Source organism: Chroicocephalus ridibundus, chromosome 4 (assembly GCF_963924245.1).
Source record: "Chroicocephalus ridibundus chromosome 4, bChrRid1.1, whole genome shotgun sequence".
Taxonomy (NCBI): Eukaryota; Metazoa; Chordata; class Aves; order Charadriiformes; family Laridae; genus Chroicocephalus; species Chroicocephalus ridibundus.
Genome location: NC_086287.1, coordinates 53,834,189 through 53,853,484, shown reverse-complemented (window position 1 = coordinate 53,853,484; position 19,296 = coordinate 53,834,189). Strand labels below are relative to the sequence as shown.

At 43.3% G+C, this 19,296-nt stretch overlaps 1 protein-coding gene across 2 annotated transcripts in view; it reads left to right on the top strand.

The window, feature by feature from the left end:
- CCDC88C (coiled-coil domain containing 88C) overlaps positions 1-19,296 on the top strand; it is a 100,149-nt gene that overhangs the window by 35,786 nt on the left and 45,067 nt on the right. For both annotated transcript variants that reach the window (XM_063332529.1, XM_063332528.1), the window contains exons 4-9: positions 4,426-4,495; positions 14,372-14,430; positions 16,050-16,133; positions 17,463-17,603; positions 18,346-18,530; positions 19,100-19,181. In XM_063332529.1, coding sequence (XP_063188599.1) covers positions 4,426-4,495; positions 14,372-14,430; positions 16,050-16,133; positions 17,463-17,603; positions 18,346-18,530; positions 19,100-19,181 — 621 coding nt within the window. The remainder of the gene's footprint in view (positions 1-4,425; positions 4,496-14,371; positions 14,431-16,049; positions 16,134-17,462; positions 17,604-18,345; positions 18,531-19,099; positions 19,182-19,296) is intronic.

Sequence of the window (19,296 nt, the reverse complement as noted above, 5' to 3'; positions counted from 1 at the left end):
TTTTTTTTTTTTTTTTAAGCTCCTTTCTTAGCAAAGTGATTGCAAAGAGCTTGCAGATGTGAAGTAGTTGTGCAGCAGGGGCTTAGATGCTAGAAGGCTGCTAATGAGAGCACAGAATTTATTTATGTTTAACCTCATGATTTCTAGGTAGTTTTTGAATCCTTGGGCACTCCAGGACTGGCACCCTAGCTGCTTCCAGCCAAACTTCCCCCGGCGCAGGCAGCGTCTCTCTTGTTGCCCAGCTGCTCTGCAGGCAAACACAGCAGGCACAGTGAGCAAGGACCCGACACCCAGTTTGCCCATCCCTTAGAAGGCCTCCCGCTCCATACAGGGACACTTAACTCTGCACGCAGAAACCTTTGTGAGCTTTATCTACTGATCTGGCTCAAATAGCGTAAGACTGGGCTGCCAATGTTTATATTTTGCAATCTAGAAGCATCCATTCTTGCAACCATCGCTGCTGTCAAAGGAGTGGAGATTTTGGACAAATCTCTTCAAGCTTATGATATCCTGATCTTGTAGAGGAACATTTCAGGCACCTACAGGTGCTGCACTAATGCCTGAATTAATTCAATTCAGTTAATTGAATTGAATTCAATCCAAATCAATTGGTTTGAATTGGATTCCCTAAATAACGCTTTGATACTAACATTATTTTTTTATGGAAATCTCAGTAGCAACAATTAAAAAAAAAAAAAAAAAAGAAAAAGAAAAAAAAAAAGGGAAGGGGGGCAAATGATAGTCTGAGGGAGGTAATTCCTGACTTGCAGTAGCCGGCCTCCGAGTTGGTTAATGGTCTAGGTGTAAAGCTAGCAGCTCAGATACTAATTGTTCTCATAATCAGGGAAATTGTTACCATATGTTGTTGCTGTAACCTTTGCTGTTTTAACCAAGCTTTGGTTGTGCTGTGAAAATGGTTAAAAGGTTTCTCACAGGAGGAATTAGGGTTTTTTTTTTTGCTTGTACAGTTGCTCTCTGGAGTACCGTGGGGTTTGTGGGCTATTTAGTGTTTGAAAACTCGGCATTGCTCTGCAGCAGCTCCTGCCTGGGTGTGCTGCCCCTAGCTGTGCTGGTCCCCTGAGGAAGAAGGACATGTCCATGTCATCTCTGCCACCGCTGCAGTGTCTCGCAGCTAGGTTTGATTTTAAGCATAACAGCATCCTTTTATATAATACAATAACTTGCTGCCCTTATGGGGAAATGTTGCATTTTATCTTCCATTTCTTTTGCTGGCTGGGCTTCAGCAGCATGTTAGGTTGGACTCGATAATCTTAAAGGTTCCCCCCCAACCTGGACAATTCTGTGATTCTACGTCCAGGTTCAGCCGGTGTCCAGTGGAGCTGATCGGGTCTGTGAAGCCCTTTGATGCTTGGTGCCATCTGAGAGGCGCTCACAGCCCAGCTCCCTGCCCGAAGGCCAAGTTTGATTTCACAGGGGCTTCGTGGTGGGATGGTAAGACGTGAGGGGAGCGGAGATGCCAGGCACAGCATTTTGCTTGTCAACCTGTGTTACTGCTGCTTCAGATAAGGAAGACAAGAAAAGATCAACAGGCAGATAGAAGTTGAAGAATTACTGATTTGCTGTTAGGGGAGGGGACTTTGGTTGTGTTTCGAGATGTGGGATTTTAAGCCATGTGCGTGGGACACGGTCACATTATCCCAGCTACTGAGTCACTCACTGGGTGTCAGCTAAGCCTTATTAACTTTCTGTGTTTTTAGCCTGGACAAAATCTGAGCTAAATTCATCAGTGTCAGTGTAAGAGTTTTCAGTTAACACATTTTATCTTGCACTTGTAGCTGTGTGAGTGGATGGTTCACTGGTACATCTCTGTTAACAGACCATAGTTTATTAAAGTGAAGGGACTTTGTTTCTGTGACTCACTTTCCTTATCTTGAAAAAGGAGAGTGATGACATTGACCTTCCTTTAGAGTGTTGACACCCACAGTGAGCTGCACTGTGCAAAGGCTAGGTATTACCATCACAAGCACTAGTCTGAAGGTGAAGGTGTTTAGAACAATAAAGATCATTATCTGTTTAAATAATTTAGTTTAAAAATAAACAGGTCGGAGTATCACCTCTTGCAACAATTTGAATCTTTCAATCCGAATTAAGAAATGACTCTTTGCAGGCTCGGGGCCATTTCTGCTTGTGTTCGGTGACTGTCGGATTCTTGCCAGAAAATACTAAGTTCAAGCAGCTGCGAGGGCGTTTGGTCGTGGCTATGTTGGATGGTGTACTCAAATAATTTTACAGAAGGAGCTCGTGGGAGTGTTAACGGCATAAAGGTTAGCTGTAATGTCTTTTGTGTCTGCCAGTTAAATAGCTAGCGATCTGATGATTACACAAAGACAACGCAAATTCCTTATGCATTCCTGCCTCAGTGCCGCTCCACACGCTGGCTGACTGGAAGCACAATTCTTTTTTTTTTTTTTTTTTTTTTTTTTTTTTGCCATGGAAATTGCTGGTTAAAGCTCAATACTTCGGTGTATGCAAATTCTGATTTTTTTTTTTTTTTTTTTTTTTGGTTTAAAGCCTCAATGCCATGCTGTTTTGTCATAGCAAGATATCGCAGTCCAGCCCTGTGCTATTAAATCCAGTAAATTTTGCACCTGTAACAGTGTGCAAGTAAACCTTTGTTTAGCCATGCTCAAATGCACAAATTCTAAAATGCATTTGGCTAACGACTCAGTGAATGCTTTGTTCGCATTAGCCAAACTTCACATCATATGAAGGTCTACGGAGCCTTCTTTCTTAACAGTACCAAAACCCCTGTGACACTGAGATATTTCTGCTTTATCCAAAAGAGGAACTGCGAAGGAGTATGTTTTGGGTATGGATCAGAGGACAAAAAATTAATTATGTCCAAAAAAAATTTTTTTTTTTTACAGTATCCACTCTGATTACTTATCAAATGCTGCAGGCTCACTGAAGTATTTCCTCTTTCAATCAGGATTAATTTTCCTCCTATGGTAACTTTGAAAGGAGAGAAATAACAATGGGGTAACTTGGAGGGGGAAGTGTTTGGGTGAATGGGTGATTGTTTCGGGAAATGCATTTCTGGGCTGCAGCACTTCTTCCCCTGGCTCCCAGTACTCTGCCAGGACCAGTGCCTCTGCCCTCTCGGTGGCCTGGAGGTGGGCTTGGAAATGGAGACAAGCAGGGAAACGGCGCCTGCCAGACATTTGGTAGAGTTGTATGTGCAGACCTTTTGTTTCCTGAATACCAGCACAGTGCTTTAATTGCACAACTATTTTCCTCCCAGGCTTTTTATGTGAAAGAAATACTTGCCTGCAAAATGTTTTATTTGGATTGTCACAAGTGAGTGCTGGTAGCTGCAGGTAGATGCTAACAACTGTACTCCTGTGGTCTTTGTGTTACTGGGGTGCACGGCTGAACGTATTACCATGCAGAGTCCCCTTTGCAGTGTTTTTATTTGTCCACCTTTGAGAGGGTAGATTTAGATGAGATACTAGGAAGAAATTTTTCACTCTGAGGGTGGTGAGCCCCTGGCCCAGGTTGCCCAGAGAAGCTGTGGCTGCCCCATCCCTGGAGGTGTTCAAGGCCAGGCTGGACGGGGCTTTGAGCAACCTGGTCTGGTGGGAGGTGTCCCTGCCCATGGCAGGGGGGTGGAACTAGATAGTCTTTAAGGGCCCTTCCAACCTAAACCATTCTATGATTTTGCCTGCCCCAGGGCTTGTAGCCTTTCCTGCCCCTTAAGCCTGTCTGTCATTTCAGAGTAGCTTCAGGCAGCTGATGTTTAAATATTGAATCTGACCAAGCAATGCACCTCCCTTCCATCGTCACCCCCCAAATAAAAAGACCTTTAAAAAAGGTTCATGACATACTTAAATCTGTTTTACTCCCCATTAAAAACAATGCAAACAAATCTAGAACTTTAAATTCAGTTTCTCTGAGCACTGCAAGATGTCTGTTCATAGCTTTTCCCCACACCCACTTCCCCAGCCTGTCATTAACATCTCAGACCCACGAAATAATTTGTCCAATTACTTGAATTACTCAAACTTCACAGAATGGCTTAGCTACCTTTGAACCCACTGCATTTGTATGCCCTGAAACATGACAGCAGCTGTATCTTGAACATCAAATGAATACAGGTCATGCCTGGGCTAAAGGCATGACTGATGGCTGTGCCTGGCATGGCCCTGCATTTATCCTGATTAGTGCCATGGGACCCTTTAAGTTCCATATTAGCCATTGTTAAAAGAGGCGATTAGTGTATGTTAGCTGTGCAACCTGATGCCATCTTCAAATAGTGGTTTCTCTCTCAAGTGGGACTTCCTCTTGCGACCTCTGACCTGCCAGTATGTTAAAAGCTTTGTAATCGATGGAGCTCTGTATTCTTTGTGGTGTAATTGATTGGAATTCCTTTGCACTGAACTTTGCCTGTTGTTCTCTTTTGTTTAGGAAGTCCTCCAGCAGCTGATTGTAATGAATTTACCAAATGTTTTGATGATAGGCAAAGATCCTCTTTCTGGTGAGTAGCTTCACCCCTCTCCCTGAAATGCTAAAATAAATAAAATTTGTATTTTTAAAATTTTCTTAAATAACAAACATGCTTTTAAACAACCTGTATGTATTTGTAGCCAAGCTACAAATATTTGAGTACATCGGAGACTCAGAGTTTAATGTATCTGTATGTAATATTTACATACTTTTACATACAAATATAACATCTATGTGTGTCTGCACGTCATACACATACACATGTGATAGTGAGTTAGTTCTTGCCAAAGCCAGAGCAGCAACTGTTTCCTTGGAAGTCGTGTCTCCTCACTTCTTGCTGCAAGTCACCCAGGATACAGTCTGCCATAGAAGAATTGTTTGTCCTCCAGGTTTTCTGTCCTGTGTGCCTGTATAATCGGTTCAGTTGTGGCAATATGTACACACCAGAAAAGTCTTGCAGAATTGCCCTAAAGTGAAGGAACTGTTGTAAATGAAGTGTGGGAAGATAAATATGTGAAGATGGAGAGAAAAAAGCATATATGACAAATAGGGAGAAGTGAGGATGGGAATGGACAAGGAGAAAACCATCTGTCTGGCCATGTTGTCTAGGCAAGGACATCTGTCACATGAGGTGTCACATCAAAAGTGACCTGGAAGCCAGTGAGCTCATGATCCAGAGTCCAGTGTCTTCGGTGAGACAAAATGAGAGCTGTTTAGTCTGAAAATTAAGTTGACTTCTCCTTAGAAACACATTTCTGAAATGAAAGGTTTTGTTGCTGTGGTTTTCACTCTTTTCGTTTTGCATGCCTGTTCTGTCTCTGCCTGAGCCCCATGCCAGTGCAAAGGACAATGTATTTGTTTTTACCAAAGAAGGAAAACTGCGTGAACCCTGTCAGCAGTGATGGGGAATGACACGGTCATCAGCATCTCCAGAACAAACAAATGGCAGAAAGCTTGGCAGAAGACTTTATTTTGCTGCTCTTAGCAGCAGTAGTGTGTGTATGTAAATAAAAAGGGCTTACATCAGAAAAGAATATTAACTTACAGATGTTGGATCACTGAAATTCATAGTCTTGGCACTTCTGCAATAAAATCAAGCTGAGGGTAAGGCATCCACTTCTTCAGCAAGCAGGTTAAAGTCTGCGATGCCAGTCTTAATTCTCTGGTACAGGCTACTGTTACGGGTAAAGGAGAAAATAGAAATACAAGAGCTTTTGCTTTTCCCAGTCATATGGGCAATGGGCAGAGCCTGGGCTGCTAGCATCAAGAGTGCTGGTGAATAGAGATGTCTGGGCCAACAAGGCAGTGCCTCTGCTGGCTAGGTGTCAATGGAAAAGGCTGGCTGGTTTCTCGTCATGGCCATTCCCAAGCGACAGCTGGCAGGAGACTCATAATGCAGCAACCACAGCGTTGGTTCCTGGGGAAGCTGCACACTTGAAAGCTGTCCCATATTTAGCTATAATTTCCCATTGTTGACCTGCTGTTTTATGTCAGCACTTTGGATCTATCTTTCTTTGAAGAAAGCACCTGATCTGTCCCTTGTAGGAAAGATGCTGGTCATCCATGTGTTCCCATCTTCCAGCTCCTTTAATTATAACCAGAAATTTTGCTTCACTTTCTGACATCTTTTAAAATGTGGTGGTTTGGTGTTTTTGTGTTGGGGTTTTTTTTGTTTTTTTTTTGTTTTTAATGTGGTCTTTTAAAATTCATTTTATCCATTACTGACATATCATTGGCATTATTCAGAACATGGAAAGAGTGGATAAAGAATGCAAAAATGTAACTTCTGGATGTCTAAAATGGATGGGGTATGTGTGTATTAAAAATATGAAGTTCTTGTTTAGCCATATTTTATAATGGCTTTGTGAACCAGTCCCAGGTTAGACGCTACAGAGGAAGGTGGTGAACAAAGAAAGACTTGAGATCTGCTTGCTCCAAAGAAGGTATTAAAGAAGGAGAGTGTCTGAGGGATAGGATCTCAAGAGAAGCTCGTCTTAATCTTGCCCTTAGGTAGATGACCACTGGTTAAGATGTGCTGAAGGAACAGTTAGAGAAGTGGAGAACTAGAACTTAACTTCAGGAAGAGGAACCTGGCTGAGGGCTGATGGGAAGCTCGGGAACAGGGAGGAGAAAGCTGAGAAGTTAGTAAAACCAAAATAAAAAGGTGTAGGCTGTGGTGAGCAGTGTGGGTGAGCAACGGCCAGGCGACTGGCAGGTTGATGTCTTTGTTACTGGGGTCTTGCAGAGAGGAGCGAGAGGAAGGTTGGGGGCACTTGGGAGGGGAAAAAAAGTGGAATGAGAGATTCTCTCCGTCAGTGAGAGAGCTAAAGGAGGGCTGCAGATTGAACAGAGGTGCGAAGACAAAGCGGTCATCAGCATGGGAAGCCGTGCTTCTGGGATGAATACAGAGAAACCCCAGGGAAAGCTGACAGACAGGCGAGGAGGCCAGGTGTGACAGCAGTATGGGGAGAAGAGATGATGGAGACGGTTATTCAAGGCAAGAATGGTAGAGGAGAAACCTCTTTCTGTGTGTCAGTGATCCAGTCCAGGACAGAGAGGGAAGGAGGAGAGTCCTGGCTGGGGGTCATCTGCAGAGGCAGAGCTGGGCAATGTGGGCAACGCTAGGAACTGGAGACCGAGGTGTGGGCGGTCTGTGGGGCTGGGGTGGATCTGAGAGGCACTGATGAAGTCCCAGTTTTGCCTTCCCCGTCCTGTAGGTAAGTTATCTGAATGAAAGGTCCCTCTTGACCAGAAGAAAAACTGATCCCGTGACCACATTCCTGGAAGAAATAGTGTTGCTTTGTACTGTTTGAGCTGGGAAGGCTCCCAATGACTGTATGGACTCCATAGGTCCAAGACCAGGGAGCTGTTAGATCATTTGATATGATTCACTCTGTAGCAATTTCAGTGACTTATTCCTTGTAACAATACCACATTTCACTATACATGTTTTTCACAGCTGTCTTTACCAGTTCTATCTGCAAATTTTGCTTATTCCCTCTAAAACACAGCCAAGAGTGGTGTTACATGTATTAAATTATAAACAGAACAGCTCTAAAGCTGAGAGTGGTGTTCTTGCTATTTAGCTCCCATTTGGCACCCAGCAGTTGGGACTATTGAGAGTTTCTGTAGCTCTGCTTTGAACATGAGCCTATTGGAAAAACAGAGCTGCTACCACTAAAATTGCAGGAGCAGTTGGGATTTTGCATAGAGATGGCACATGTCTGCTGGGTTTAGGAGCTTTCCTTGCTTTCATGTCCTCTAAATTGTTTTGTTCCATGGCAATTTTGCCTACTTCAGTTCATTTGGCCATGGGCATAAAAGTTGCAAAAATATTTGTAGGAAGATGAAGGCTTTGACTGTTTTCTAGAATACAGGGAGCTGAAAAGAAACTTGAGAGTTTAATTAAAGGATTTAGAAAGTTTCCCCAGGAATCTGACTTGCAGAATGATGCAGCTGACATTACAGGATTTAGTCTTTTCAGTACACTGTGCAGTACACAGTTGCTACCATTATATTTCCTCTGTTTTTGTCTTCCTCCGTGTTTTTTTCTTGCTGAATATCTTTTTCAGTTCATTACCGCATGACAAATCCCCCTGTGCTCAATAAGAGAATCATCAGCGTATTTATCATCTATACACATCACTGTAATCACCTTTTATCATGGAATCGTAGAATTGTTAGAGTTGGAAGGGACCTTAAAGATCATCTAGTTCCAACCCCCCTGCCATGGGCAGGGACACCTCCCACTAGATCAGGTTGCTCAGAGCCCCATCCAGCCTGGCCTTAAAAACTTCCAGGGATGGGGCTTCCACCACCTCTCTGGGCAACCTGTGCCAGTGTCTCACCACCCTCATGGTGAAGAACTTCTTCCTAACGGAACTTCTTCCTAACGTCCAGTCTGAATCGTCCCATCTCTAGTTCTAATCCATTCCCTCTAGTCCTACCATTACCCAGCATCCTAAAAAGTCCCTCACCAGCTTTCTTGTAGGCCCCCTTAAGATACTGTTAGGCCACTATAAGGTCTCCCCGGAGCCTTCTTTTCTCCAGGCTGAACAACCCCCACTCTCTCAGTCTGTTCTCGTAGGAGAGGTGCTCCAGCCCTCTCATCATCCTCATGGCCCTTCTCTGGACACGTTCCAGCACGTCCATATCTTTCTTGTAGTAGAGGCTCCAGAATTGGATGCAGTACTCCAGGTGGGGTCTCACGAGAGTGGAGTAGAGGGGGAGAATCACCTCCCTCGACCTGCTGGCCACGCTTCTCCTGATGCAGCCCAGGATACGATTGGCTTTCTGGGCTGCTAATGCGCACTGATGGCTCATGTTGAGCCTCTCGTCTACCAGCACCCTCAAGTCCTTTTCTTCAGGGCTGCTCTCAAGGCAGTCACTGTCCAGCCTATATCGGTGCTTGGGATTGCCCTGACCCAGATGGATAATTAACCTCTGTTTTTAGCATGCTGTGTAAATGGCCACTCGTTCATGTGCCCACACAAGGAATGTCAGTATACAGTACTGGTCCTGAAACTCTATTTAGAGGTGTTGCTTAATTTCTTAGTTTCTAGACATGCTTAGTTTAACACAACTAGTGAGTGTATTTGGAAACTGGCAATTAATCCTTTGAAACAGTCATAGTTAATTGGGGGGGGATTTTAACATTTTTCAGGAAATAAGGTTTTATTTGCCTGAAGCGGGCTCATTTCTGTCTCTTCAAAAAACTTTGCTACTTATTTCCCCTTTTCAAATTACATGTTAAGGTTGTGAATGAGAGAGCCCAAAGTCCTTGCTAATAAGTGTCTATAGAAACTGTTTTTCATTCAAAACATAAAAGATGTCTACTCTCACTGGGGCATTTTTTCATGTCTGGTTTCCTTCCTCATTTTGTTTCACAATCCTCCGGAGGCACAAAGGTTCATAAAATATAAAGTTAATAACAAAACACTGCCTCAATAGTGTAAATTTAGCATTCGGGCTTTTTCTCACTCAGGATGTTGCTACAGTTGGGGGAAAAAAGGCACTTGTGCGTTTTACCCCTTCCCACCTTCACCACACATCCACTGGCCACTGCGTGTAGCTGGCACTCACTCTCCTCTGCAGGAGGAGCAAAGTAGAAAAGTGCAGAAACAAGCATTGTAAGCTCAAGGTTTCACATGCTTGGGCTCTCCCATTTTCATTTTCTCTGCCATCTGGAAAAGATTTTTATTTTTCATGAGCTGTATTGTCTCTGTAGGTTGATCCTCCGTTTTTTTTTGGGTTGTTGTTGTTGTGTCTCCTAATCCCTCTTCTCCCTGAGTCCTGCCATCTGTTTCCTACCCTCCATCCCCTGTGAGAGCAGAGGGGTCTCCTGGCTCTGGCACAGGGAGGCTCCCAAGATGCACAGGTGGTGCTCGGGCTTTCCCTCTCTTTATTTTTCCAGAAAACCCGCTGGCCCTCTCTCACGGTTGGGAGCAGATGGTCTTGCTGCAAATCTCCCAGGTGGTTGGCTCCCTCACAGGCACAAACACGCGGCCTGAGAGCAGCTGCCCTGGAATTTTCAAAAAGGTGTAAAAGAAAAGAGTTGTGTTGTGTTTTTTTTTTTTGTTTGTTTGTTTTTTTTTTTTTTAAATTAGCACCTTTCAGTTTAACACTAGTTTGAATCCTGTCCATTCACTTCAGCTTGTGGGTCCCTGTCTGCCAGGAGCTGCTCCATATCTAAGTGTCTGCATCCTAGGTTGTGGGAGGACACCGTCTTGCTAAGGTCAGCTAATAAGCCTGGGTGGACCCAGCAGACTTTCTTTCCAGCCATCTAGGAAGGACTTGTGTCATCCCAATGAGCTAGCGTAGGGAGGCCTGCACATTCCTGCTTACGCAGTTGCACAAGGAACTTTACCACCTTATTAAATTAGCACAAATCAAGCCTTTCGAAAAACACTGCAGAATCATTCACTGTTCAGGAGGCGTGACTCAACTGGGGATAAAGATCGCTTGCTTTTGTTCAACGTGTGTTTCAGAATAAATGCATTGTCCTGAGCATAGAACTTTGCTGCTGCGCCGTGAAATAATCCTAGATGTGCTTCTGATTCACTTAGTAACCTTGGGCACTGCACTTAAGTGTGTGGTATCTCAGCTCTCCTGTGGGTGAGATGAAAGGGGAGAGGGGTAATTAATCCCTTCCTGGCTCATTCTGAGGTTTCATTGAAAACTCTCTCTAAAGCACTTTGGATTGGTAGAGGGGTTTTTTTGTTCTCATACCTTATTTCTTCTAAATATCTCCTCTAAATAATGTTATTCTACAAGGCTTTAAAATGTTACTCAAACGTAGCTTGGGTATGAGTGATCTCGGAGTGCCTTAATGCTAACCGTCTCCACCCCATGGGAAACAACTTGTGAATGAAAGAGTCGAACTCTTTAAAAAGAGTCACATGTGATCTTCTGAAACTTGTGTGGCTGGCAGAGTAGATCTGCTAAGTAGACCTTTCAACCTTAAAAGTGTTTCTAGTGGGTAGTACAATCTCATTTTCATTACATGTGCATAGCATGTCTGCAAGCATAAAATGATTTATTTTAAAAGAAATATTGGGAAAATCCTGACAGCTAAGTTTTCTGTGAAAGCTGCCAGTGGAGAGAGCAGACTGCCAAATGTTATCTTTAAAACAATGGCAAACTAATAATCTTATGATTGACTCGAGTGTTTTAATTTCTCACTCCTTTCTATAAACTCTGTCTTGGCCTTCCCTGTCAAAGGGGCTTGCTGTGTCTGCCTCGGATTCTGTTCCTGATGGGAGGGCCCGAGTGGGGATGAGGTCTCGGAATGGCATTTCCAGGCAAGGCCAATCTGGTGGGAGAACAGGGTTGATCGTGCTAAGTTACTCTGTGGTAATAGCTGAAGGTCTTTCACCTCATAGGGTCCTGCAGCATCACCGATGCCCATCTGTTATCTCATGGACCTTTGGTGCAGAGAGGTAGAGTGTGGTTTGAATGGATCAAGTAGTTTGCATATCTTTAGAATGGTCTAGATGCTCTCACTGTTGGAAAGTAACCATGACGTTTTCTAAAACGAGTGATTTCAAGCCACTAGGCTCACCCTGAGGATAGTTGTGATGCCACAGTGCACGAATTGGATTTTATGGTCAACAGGTGGAGGTGCCCAGAGCACACAAGGGTTAGAGCACTTGTATGGTGTGATCTGGAGCAAGCAGCCTGCTGGCTGCTCCTTCAGTCTCTAACAGAGAAGGTGTTCTGCCCTGAGTAAGTTTGGGAGTATGAGAAACACACACTGGAGTGTCACTTGCTGTCTCTCTCCAGAACTTACCAATTTGTTCTTTGTGTCCCGCAGTCATGCTCTGCATTTAATCCCTGATGTGGATGTGCTCTGAAGCTGATGAGAGAGCTTTGGCTGGAACTCAGGGCAAAAAAAAAAAAAAAGAGTTTATGAGCTTTGGAAGAAGGGGCAGGCCACTCAGGAGGGCTATAAAGAGGTTGTGAGGTTTTGCACTGAGAAAATTAGAAGAGCCAAAGCCCAACTAGAACTTAATCTGGATACTGCCATAGAAGACAAGAAAAAATGTTACTATAAATACATTAGCAACCAAAGGAGGACTAATGAGAATCTCCATCCTTTGTTGGACATGAGGGGGAAACATAAGTGACCAAGGATGAGGAAAAGACTGAGATATTTAATGCCTTTGTAAGTTTGCAGATAACACCAGGTTGGGCGTGAGCGTTGACCTGCTTGAGGGTAGGATGGCTCTGCAGAGGGATCTGGACAGGCTGGATCAATGGGCCGAGGCCAATGGTATGAGGTTCAACAAGGCCAAGTGCTGGGTCCTGCACTTGGGTCACAACAACCCCATGCAGCGTTACAGGCTTGGGGAACAGTGGCCGGAGAGCTGCCTGGTGGAAAAGGACCTGGGGGGTGTTGGTCCACTGCCGGCTGAATATGAGCCAGCAGTGTGCTCAGGTGGCCAAGGTGGCCAAGAACACCCTGGCTTCTGTAGAAATAGTGTGGCCAGCAGGACTAGGGAAGTGGTCATCCCCCTGTGCTTGGCACTGGTGAGACCCCACGTCGAGTACTGTGTTCAGTAAAGACATTGAAGTGCTGCAGCATGTCCAAAGAGCAGCAACAAAGCTGGTGAGGGGTCTAGACCACAAGTGTTATGAGGAGGCTGAGGGGAGACCTTATCGCTCTCTACAACTACCTGAAAGGAGGTTGTAGCCAGGTGGGTGTTGGTTTCTTCTCCCAAGTAACAAGTGATAGGACAAGAGAAACGGCCTCAAGTTTTGCCCAGGGAGATTTAGGATGGATATTAGGAAAAACTTCGTCACTGAAAGGGTTGCCAAGCATTGGAACAGGCTGCCCAGGGAAGTGGTTGCGTGGCTATCCCTGGAGACATTTAAAAAATGTGTGGATGTAGTGCTTGGAGACATGGTTTAGTTGCTGGGCTTGGCAGTGCTAGGTTAACGGTTGGACTTGATGATCTTTAAGGTCTCTTCCAGCCTAAATGATTCTATGAACCTAAAATCAGGAAGTAAGTTGTTTCCTGAGCTGCCTGCACGTGGCCACACTGGTGTGCAAGGTTCTCACAATGGAAGTAACCCCCGTGGTAATTTAGGTCAGTGTGCCTTGGTGCATCTGCGGGGCTGTGGCAGCTTAACTGATGAGTCAGTTTAACTCCAGTTCCCCAGCCCTGGGTCCTGTACATGCCTCTGACTTGCTGCCAGCACAGCCTTACAAGGGCCTGGTGTCGGTGGAGGAACACAGTCACACTCAGAAATTATTTTCTCTTTATTTAGTGACAGGAGGAATTGAACACCTAAGTAAAGCAGGGCATAAAATGAAAGTGTTTATCCCACAGTTATATGCTCTGTGTCGGGAAACACAAAGAAGTATAGGGATGAGGGAAAACTGTATGTGACCTGGTTTTCTCTTCTCTTCTTCTCCTAGTGTGGATGAGGACAGGCTTTTCCTGAACCTAACTCCCTAATGATTTTTTGTTTCCTCATTGAAGCTCTGCGTCTTCCATCTCCCTGTATCTATCTTTGATATACATAATTTTCTTTACCACCCAACAACCCCCACGTTGATTTTGTTGAAAGAAGATCTGCAGTTGTCTCCGAGCCGCATGGGTTCCCCTTGTGTGGCTTTGTCTCTCCAAACCTTCGGAGGCGGCTGGCGGGGCTGTTGGTGGCAGCAGAATTCCTGGCAGTAACAACCTGCCTGTGCCTCCTCCCCGCCACGGCTCCGCGAGCATGTGTGCATATAGTCTGCCTTCTACATCACTTGGTTTGCATCCCTCTTAGCACATGGGCTTTGCGCTTCGAAGTGCGAGCAGGCTTTGATGCAGAAGAGAGGCAGAATTTATTTGCTAAAGCATCTCTTGGAGAGAATTTATATGCACAGAATGGCATTCAGCTTTGGGAAGTCTTGAGTGGCAACTGTTTTACAGACAGAGAATTTAGGACAAGTTCTTTCTTTGAGAGAAACCCTCACTTGCTTCTGCCCAGGGAGTTTTTATTTCCTTTTAGTGGTTTTTTTTTTTTTTTTTTTTTGAGGGGGGAGGAAGAGGGGTGGTGGTTTGGTGGGGTTTTTTGCACCCATGTTAATGACAGAACAAAGGGACAAGCGCTGGGCATGTGTGTTGAACTATTTACAGGATTTCTCCCCACCCCCACCGCATCCATCAGAAAAGCGTCAGAAAATGTAGGTAATGATAGCACATTGAGGAAAAAAAGTCTTGCTGTATTTAGGATTTTAATTCCTAAGAACTGTGTTGTTACATGGGAAGTGTGGTAACATAATGGGCACATATATATTGTTCAGACACTTGTTCAAAGGTCCTATTTCTCTTTTTAGGCAGATATTTTGGAGAGGATCACTTGGATGTACTTAATTTGTTATACATATGTACCAATTCCCTTTTTTTCTCTCTAGGTAAAAGTATGGATGAAATTAAGAAGCTGCTGTTGTTGGTTCTGGGATGTGCTGTGCAGGTGAGCATTCACTAGATGCTTGAGGAATAATTTTGAATCTGTTTTTTTGTTGTTGTTTGTTTGTTTTTCTCTGAACTGAGAAAATCCACCCAACGATCAGTGCTGTACAAACAAATCTGCAGCTCAAGACAGCTCGTGAGCTGAAATTGTGAGAAGACACAATAGGTGAATGAAAGAAATGCAGGGGAAAAGAAGCACACTGTGACAGCGGTTGCCTCAATTTGCTGGCAGTGCTTTATCAGCCACAGGATATGTTCTCTTGCAACTAAGTAGCCCACTTTGATAACAAAGTGGGAAGAGATAAGCTTTGAACAGTGTTCTTGGTACCGAGATTGTTGTTGGTTTATTTTCTTACTGCTTTAAAATATGGAGTATGATGCCAAACAAATAGATAAGCTAACAGTCTGAATATTTGTTTAATGAATCCTGATTTTATTTGCATAATCTTTTGTCTGAACATTACGTGTAGAAAATCCAAAATGAATAGATACTTTGTATATTCATGTGGGGAGTTTTATGTGGCACTTGTTAAAATAAATAGACAGGCAATGTATACGGGAAACTCCCCAGAAATGCACGGCAGTTACCGGATAAAGAAATCAGTGTTCTGCTCACCAAACCTCTGTGGCGGCAAACAATAGGCACGTTGCGGGCTAGTCTTTGCTTATAATTGACCGTTTGTAGGTCTGCCTAGTGTTTTTGTCGTGCCTTAGGACACTTACCCTGCTCAGCTATGTCAAGTCAATTATGTCAGGGGAAAGCTGTCCGCATATGGCTGCTCTGAGCTATCTCAGTGTTGCATTGCAGCACAAAGAATAAAGGTCTGATTTGGCAAGCTGCATCCTCAGCCCCCATTTACGGGTCTGGGGTTCTTCCCAGTGAAAGGAATGGTTGGGGCTCAGAATCAGGCTCCAAAAGGACGCTAGAAATGAGTTTAAAAAAAGCTTTAAGTAATGCTTAACTTCTCCACAACTCGGAGTTGTTACAAGGAGGCGCTAATGTTGTTAGTGCACAATCACAGATATACAGATAGCAGATGTCTGCCTCTTTTAAAGCCTTAAGTAAAAGATTTACTAAAATCTGTTTGTCTGAAATGTCACTCATTTTTATCCAGAATGTTTCCCAACCCCATTTCTAATCTAAAGCACGTGTTGATTTAGTCCAACAAGCAACATTTTGCATTGATGTGAATAGTGATGCATCTCTTTTCGTTGCCAAAACCAAGCAAAATGCAAACAGCAAAGCAGACAGGTTAAATGATGCAGTGTAAATGTAGGCTTGTGTTTGTGCAGCTCCGTTAATGAAGCTGTGATGATTTCCTCCGGCTGTTGCCCCACCTCTTGATCTCATTGTGTGTTGAACCCGTTTTTAAAGAGCAAAACCAGCCATTTAACTTAGCCTTAATTGTACTGACTGTAAAAAGTTTAAATAACTTAGTGCGTAATTCGTTTCATGCTCCATATGGAGCAGTGAAGTATTAGACCTTCTAGTGTGACAGAGTGAAGATCTTGAACATTTTGTCGTTAGCTATGTGGGGATTTTTTCTTATTTACATGAAAAATGGTGCAGTGAATTTTAGGATATATAGCACTGTTTCAGGATGTGTTTTCTTTTAACAGTGTGAAAGAAAAGAAGAGTTTATTGAAAGAATAAAACAACTGGATATTGAAACCCAAGCTGCCATTGTGTCACACATTCAGGAGGTGGGACTCTCAGTATTGTCTATTCTGACTTTTTATCTCTCCCTTCCTTGACTTAACAGAGGGTTTTTGCTATGAAATCTTAATGCTTGGAATTTTCATAATGGATTCATGAACTTCACCAAAAAAAAGATTGAATATGTTATTGCTGTCAAATTAAAAGATGAAAATGATAGGTGTTGAGAACATTACTTGGCTCAGTGGTCTTCTAAAGAGATGCAGTGGTAAATGCCTTGCTTTGCCAGTTGCAGGCTATGTAGAACGAGTTGTTGTGCAATATTCCCAAAAAGCACGTATGGTTTAGGAGCTGCAGTGCCCATTGCAGCAATGGTGCAGGCACTTAGTCCCCAAGTCCGGTGGGAGGTGAGACACAGGCTCCCCAGCGTCTTGCTTCAGACAGTGGCCTCTGAGCTCAGATGGTCCTGAAAAGTGTACTCTGCAGCTGAAATTGGGCATAAACTCTGTTTTTAAAGATAAGTTTGATTCAGCGACAAGTATTCTTGGACTTCTAAGGTTTCTGTAGAAGGAAGGAATACAGGTAGGCGTTAGGAGCCAGCTTGCTTTGGAGACCCAAAGGAGAGCCATGTGGAAATGGCCTCTTCTGGGAGTTCCCCTCGCTGAGACCAGGCACTTGCTGTGTCCGGGTGTCAGCTCTGCAGGTGTGGAAAGCCCAGTACGCTCAGATTTGAGGAACAAATAGTGAAAGTCTAAGACAGGAACTTTTTTCTTAATGCTTAAAAAAAAAAATAGTTCTGCTTTAAAAAAAAATAAAAAATTGTGATGAACTAAGCACATGGTTATGACAAAAGCAGGAACAGTCTTTCACTGACCTTGAGAGACTTGCCTGACATTTCTGCTAAATGATTCAGAGGAAATCAGTTTGGGTAAGATAGCAGCAACCAGAGACTTTTCTGCTAAAGGCAGCTCCTCCCAGCTATGTCAGCTGCAAATTGCAAATTCATTGAAAGCAGGGCTTCTTCGCAGTCACCCTGACTGTTCAGTGTGGGATCAGTCCCTTCAAATCCCTGTGGTGACCACTTCAGTGCTTGCAGTTACATTCTTCTAATATGCAAGCACGCATGCTGTTGATCATAATATGTATCTGATCACTTTTAAAAATCAGCCCTAATAACTATTAAAAAAAAAAACCTAAATACCAGAAATTGCTGGGTGGTGTTACAGTTAAGGTAGTTGTGTTTGTTATTTACAACCTGGTTTTGGTGAAATGTGGTATGTTATTTAAATGATCCATAGAAGAACTCAGTGGATGCAGCACATACAGCAAATAAATTAGTGGAAAGACTTTTTTTTTTTTTTTGTTCCTATTCCTAGGTGACCCACAACCAGGAGAATGTCTTTGACTTGCAGTGGCTGGAGCTCCCAGATATGGCCCCAGAAGAACTAGAGTCTCTCTCCAGGAATATGGTTTTCCACCTCAAGAGGCTCATTGATGAGAGAGATGAATGCACAGAAGTACGGTGCCTTACCTCTGCCATATCTAGCTCATGTGAAGCAGCAGATGCAGGCTCTGTTCCTTCTCTTGTGTCTTGTTTGTGCACTGGGTTTCTATTTCTTCTCCACCTTTACACTACGCCTCTGAAAATCTGTAGAAAGATTTTGACTTTTACGTTGATTCTCGTGTAAACACTAAGGTGTGGTGAAATGATTGTTATGAAGTGGAGAGGCCAAAATATTTGAAGTTGTGGATTTGTCTTGAGATTTTCGTCTCTGCGTGTCTGCTCAGTCATGCGTCTTTGAGTGATTGCTTGCCTGTCTCTCCCCTGGTATCTACCATCGCGGTATCTTCTCTAGGTTGTTATTTTTGTGTGAAGGTGGCAGTATCTGTTGCTGACTCATCAGTTTCTTTCCCTTCACATCTCTGCAGGAGGCTTTTTCCTTCTTTAACCTGTTAATTTTATTTCATGCTTTTTACTGTGACTGTTGTGTTAGTTAAAACTGTTAGTTGTTATATGAATTCTCCAGGCAAAAAAGACTGCTTTATTTTGAGCATTGGAAGGAGAAAGTTTTGGTGATCGGAGCATAGAGGAGATTCCTTTCCTCCTCTGTATAACCTTCCCTTCTGGCTATCACTTGAATTCTGTATAATTCCAGGCTAATAATTTTCCATATTTATAAATAATTTTTAGATACTTGAAAAGCAGAGTATAATTACACTGTTTATCTCTTGACACTACATACTTCTCTGTATTTCCAGGTCATTGTAGATCTCACTCAAGAGAGAGATTATCTGCAGTCTCAACAACCACCAAGTCCTCTGAAAGCACCAAGTCCAGATTCTTCACCAAACCCAGCCAACCCTCTTTCTAATGAAGACAAGCAACACCTTGCAGTTGAGCTGGCAGACACGAAGGCTAAACTCAGAAGAATCCGGCAGGAGCTGTGAGTCACCAGTGATTTGTGCTTCTAAAGAGACTTAATAGATAAGCCTTGTGCATCCTGAAAATGCAGGTGCCTGTTGGCTTCAGTACACTGACCTCCATGGGAGCTCTCGGAATCACATCTTTCAAATATTTTATTCATAGCAGTGGGAAGCTGCTATGGGTGTTCCGTCTTTCTTCTTTCTTAACTGGTCTTTAAACACAGAGTGATGGCTATGTCATTTTTCTTTTTGTGTCTCATCTCTCTTTCCCTTTTCAAAATGCCAGCTGCTGGCTGCACTTCTTAATTATTGGTGGGAAACAGAGGCCAGTGAAGCTTGCTATGACAGCAGTAGCACCAGTGAGACTTAAACAGAGGTACTTAGTTTAAAAATAGAGTTGCAAACTCAGATGGATGATATGTGTATCGTATCATGAGGAAAAAAAAACTCTTGCTTTTATGAAGCTGTCATGAAAAGAGGCTCTGTGTTCTGAATATGCTAGGAGATTTCTGTCTTCCTTTCCATATAATCAGTATTGTTTCGGGGAAAAAAAAATAATTCATACTAAGATTATTCTAATCCTTTTCAGGGAAGAGAAGTCTGAGCAGCTTGTAGATTCTAAACATGAAGTTGAGCAGCTCACCCTAGAGCTGCAAAAAATAAAACAAGAGGTAAGATGGGCTCATTTTACTGTGACAGTCTTCCCTATTTAAAAAAGCCTCTTTCAGTGTGAAGCTAAAAATACTACTACTATGCCTATTTTTCAATGAAGAAATCAAGTTATTC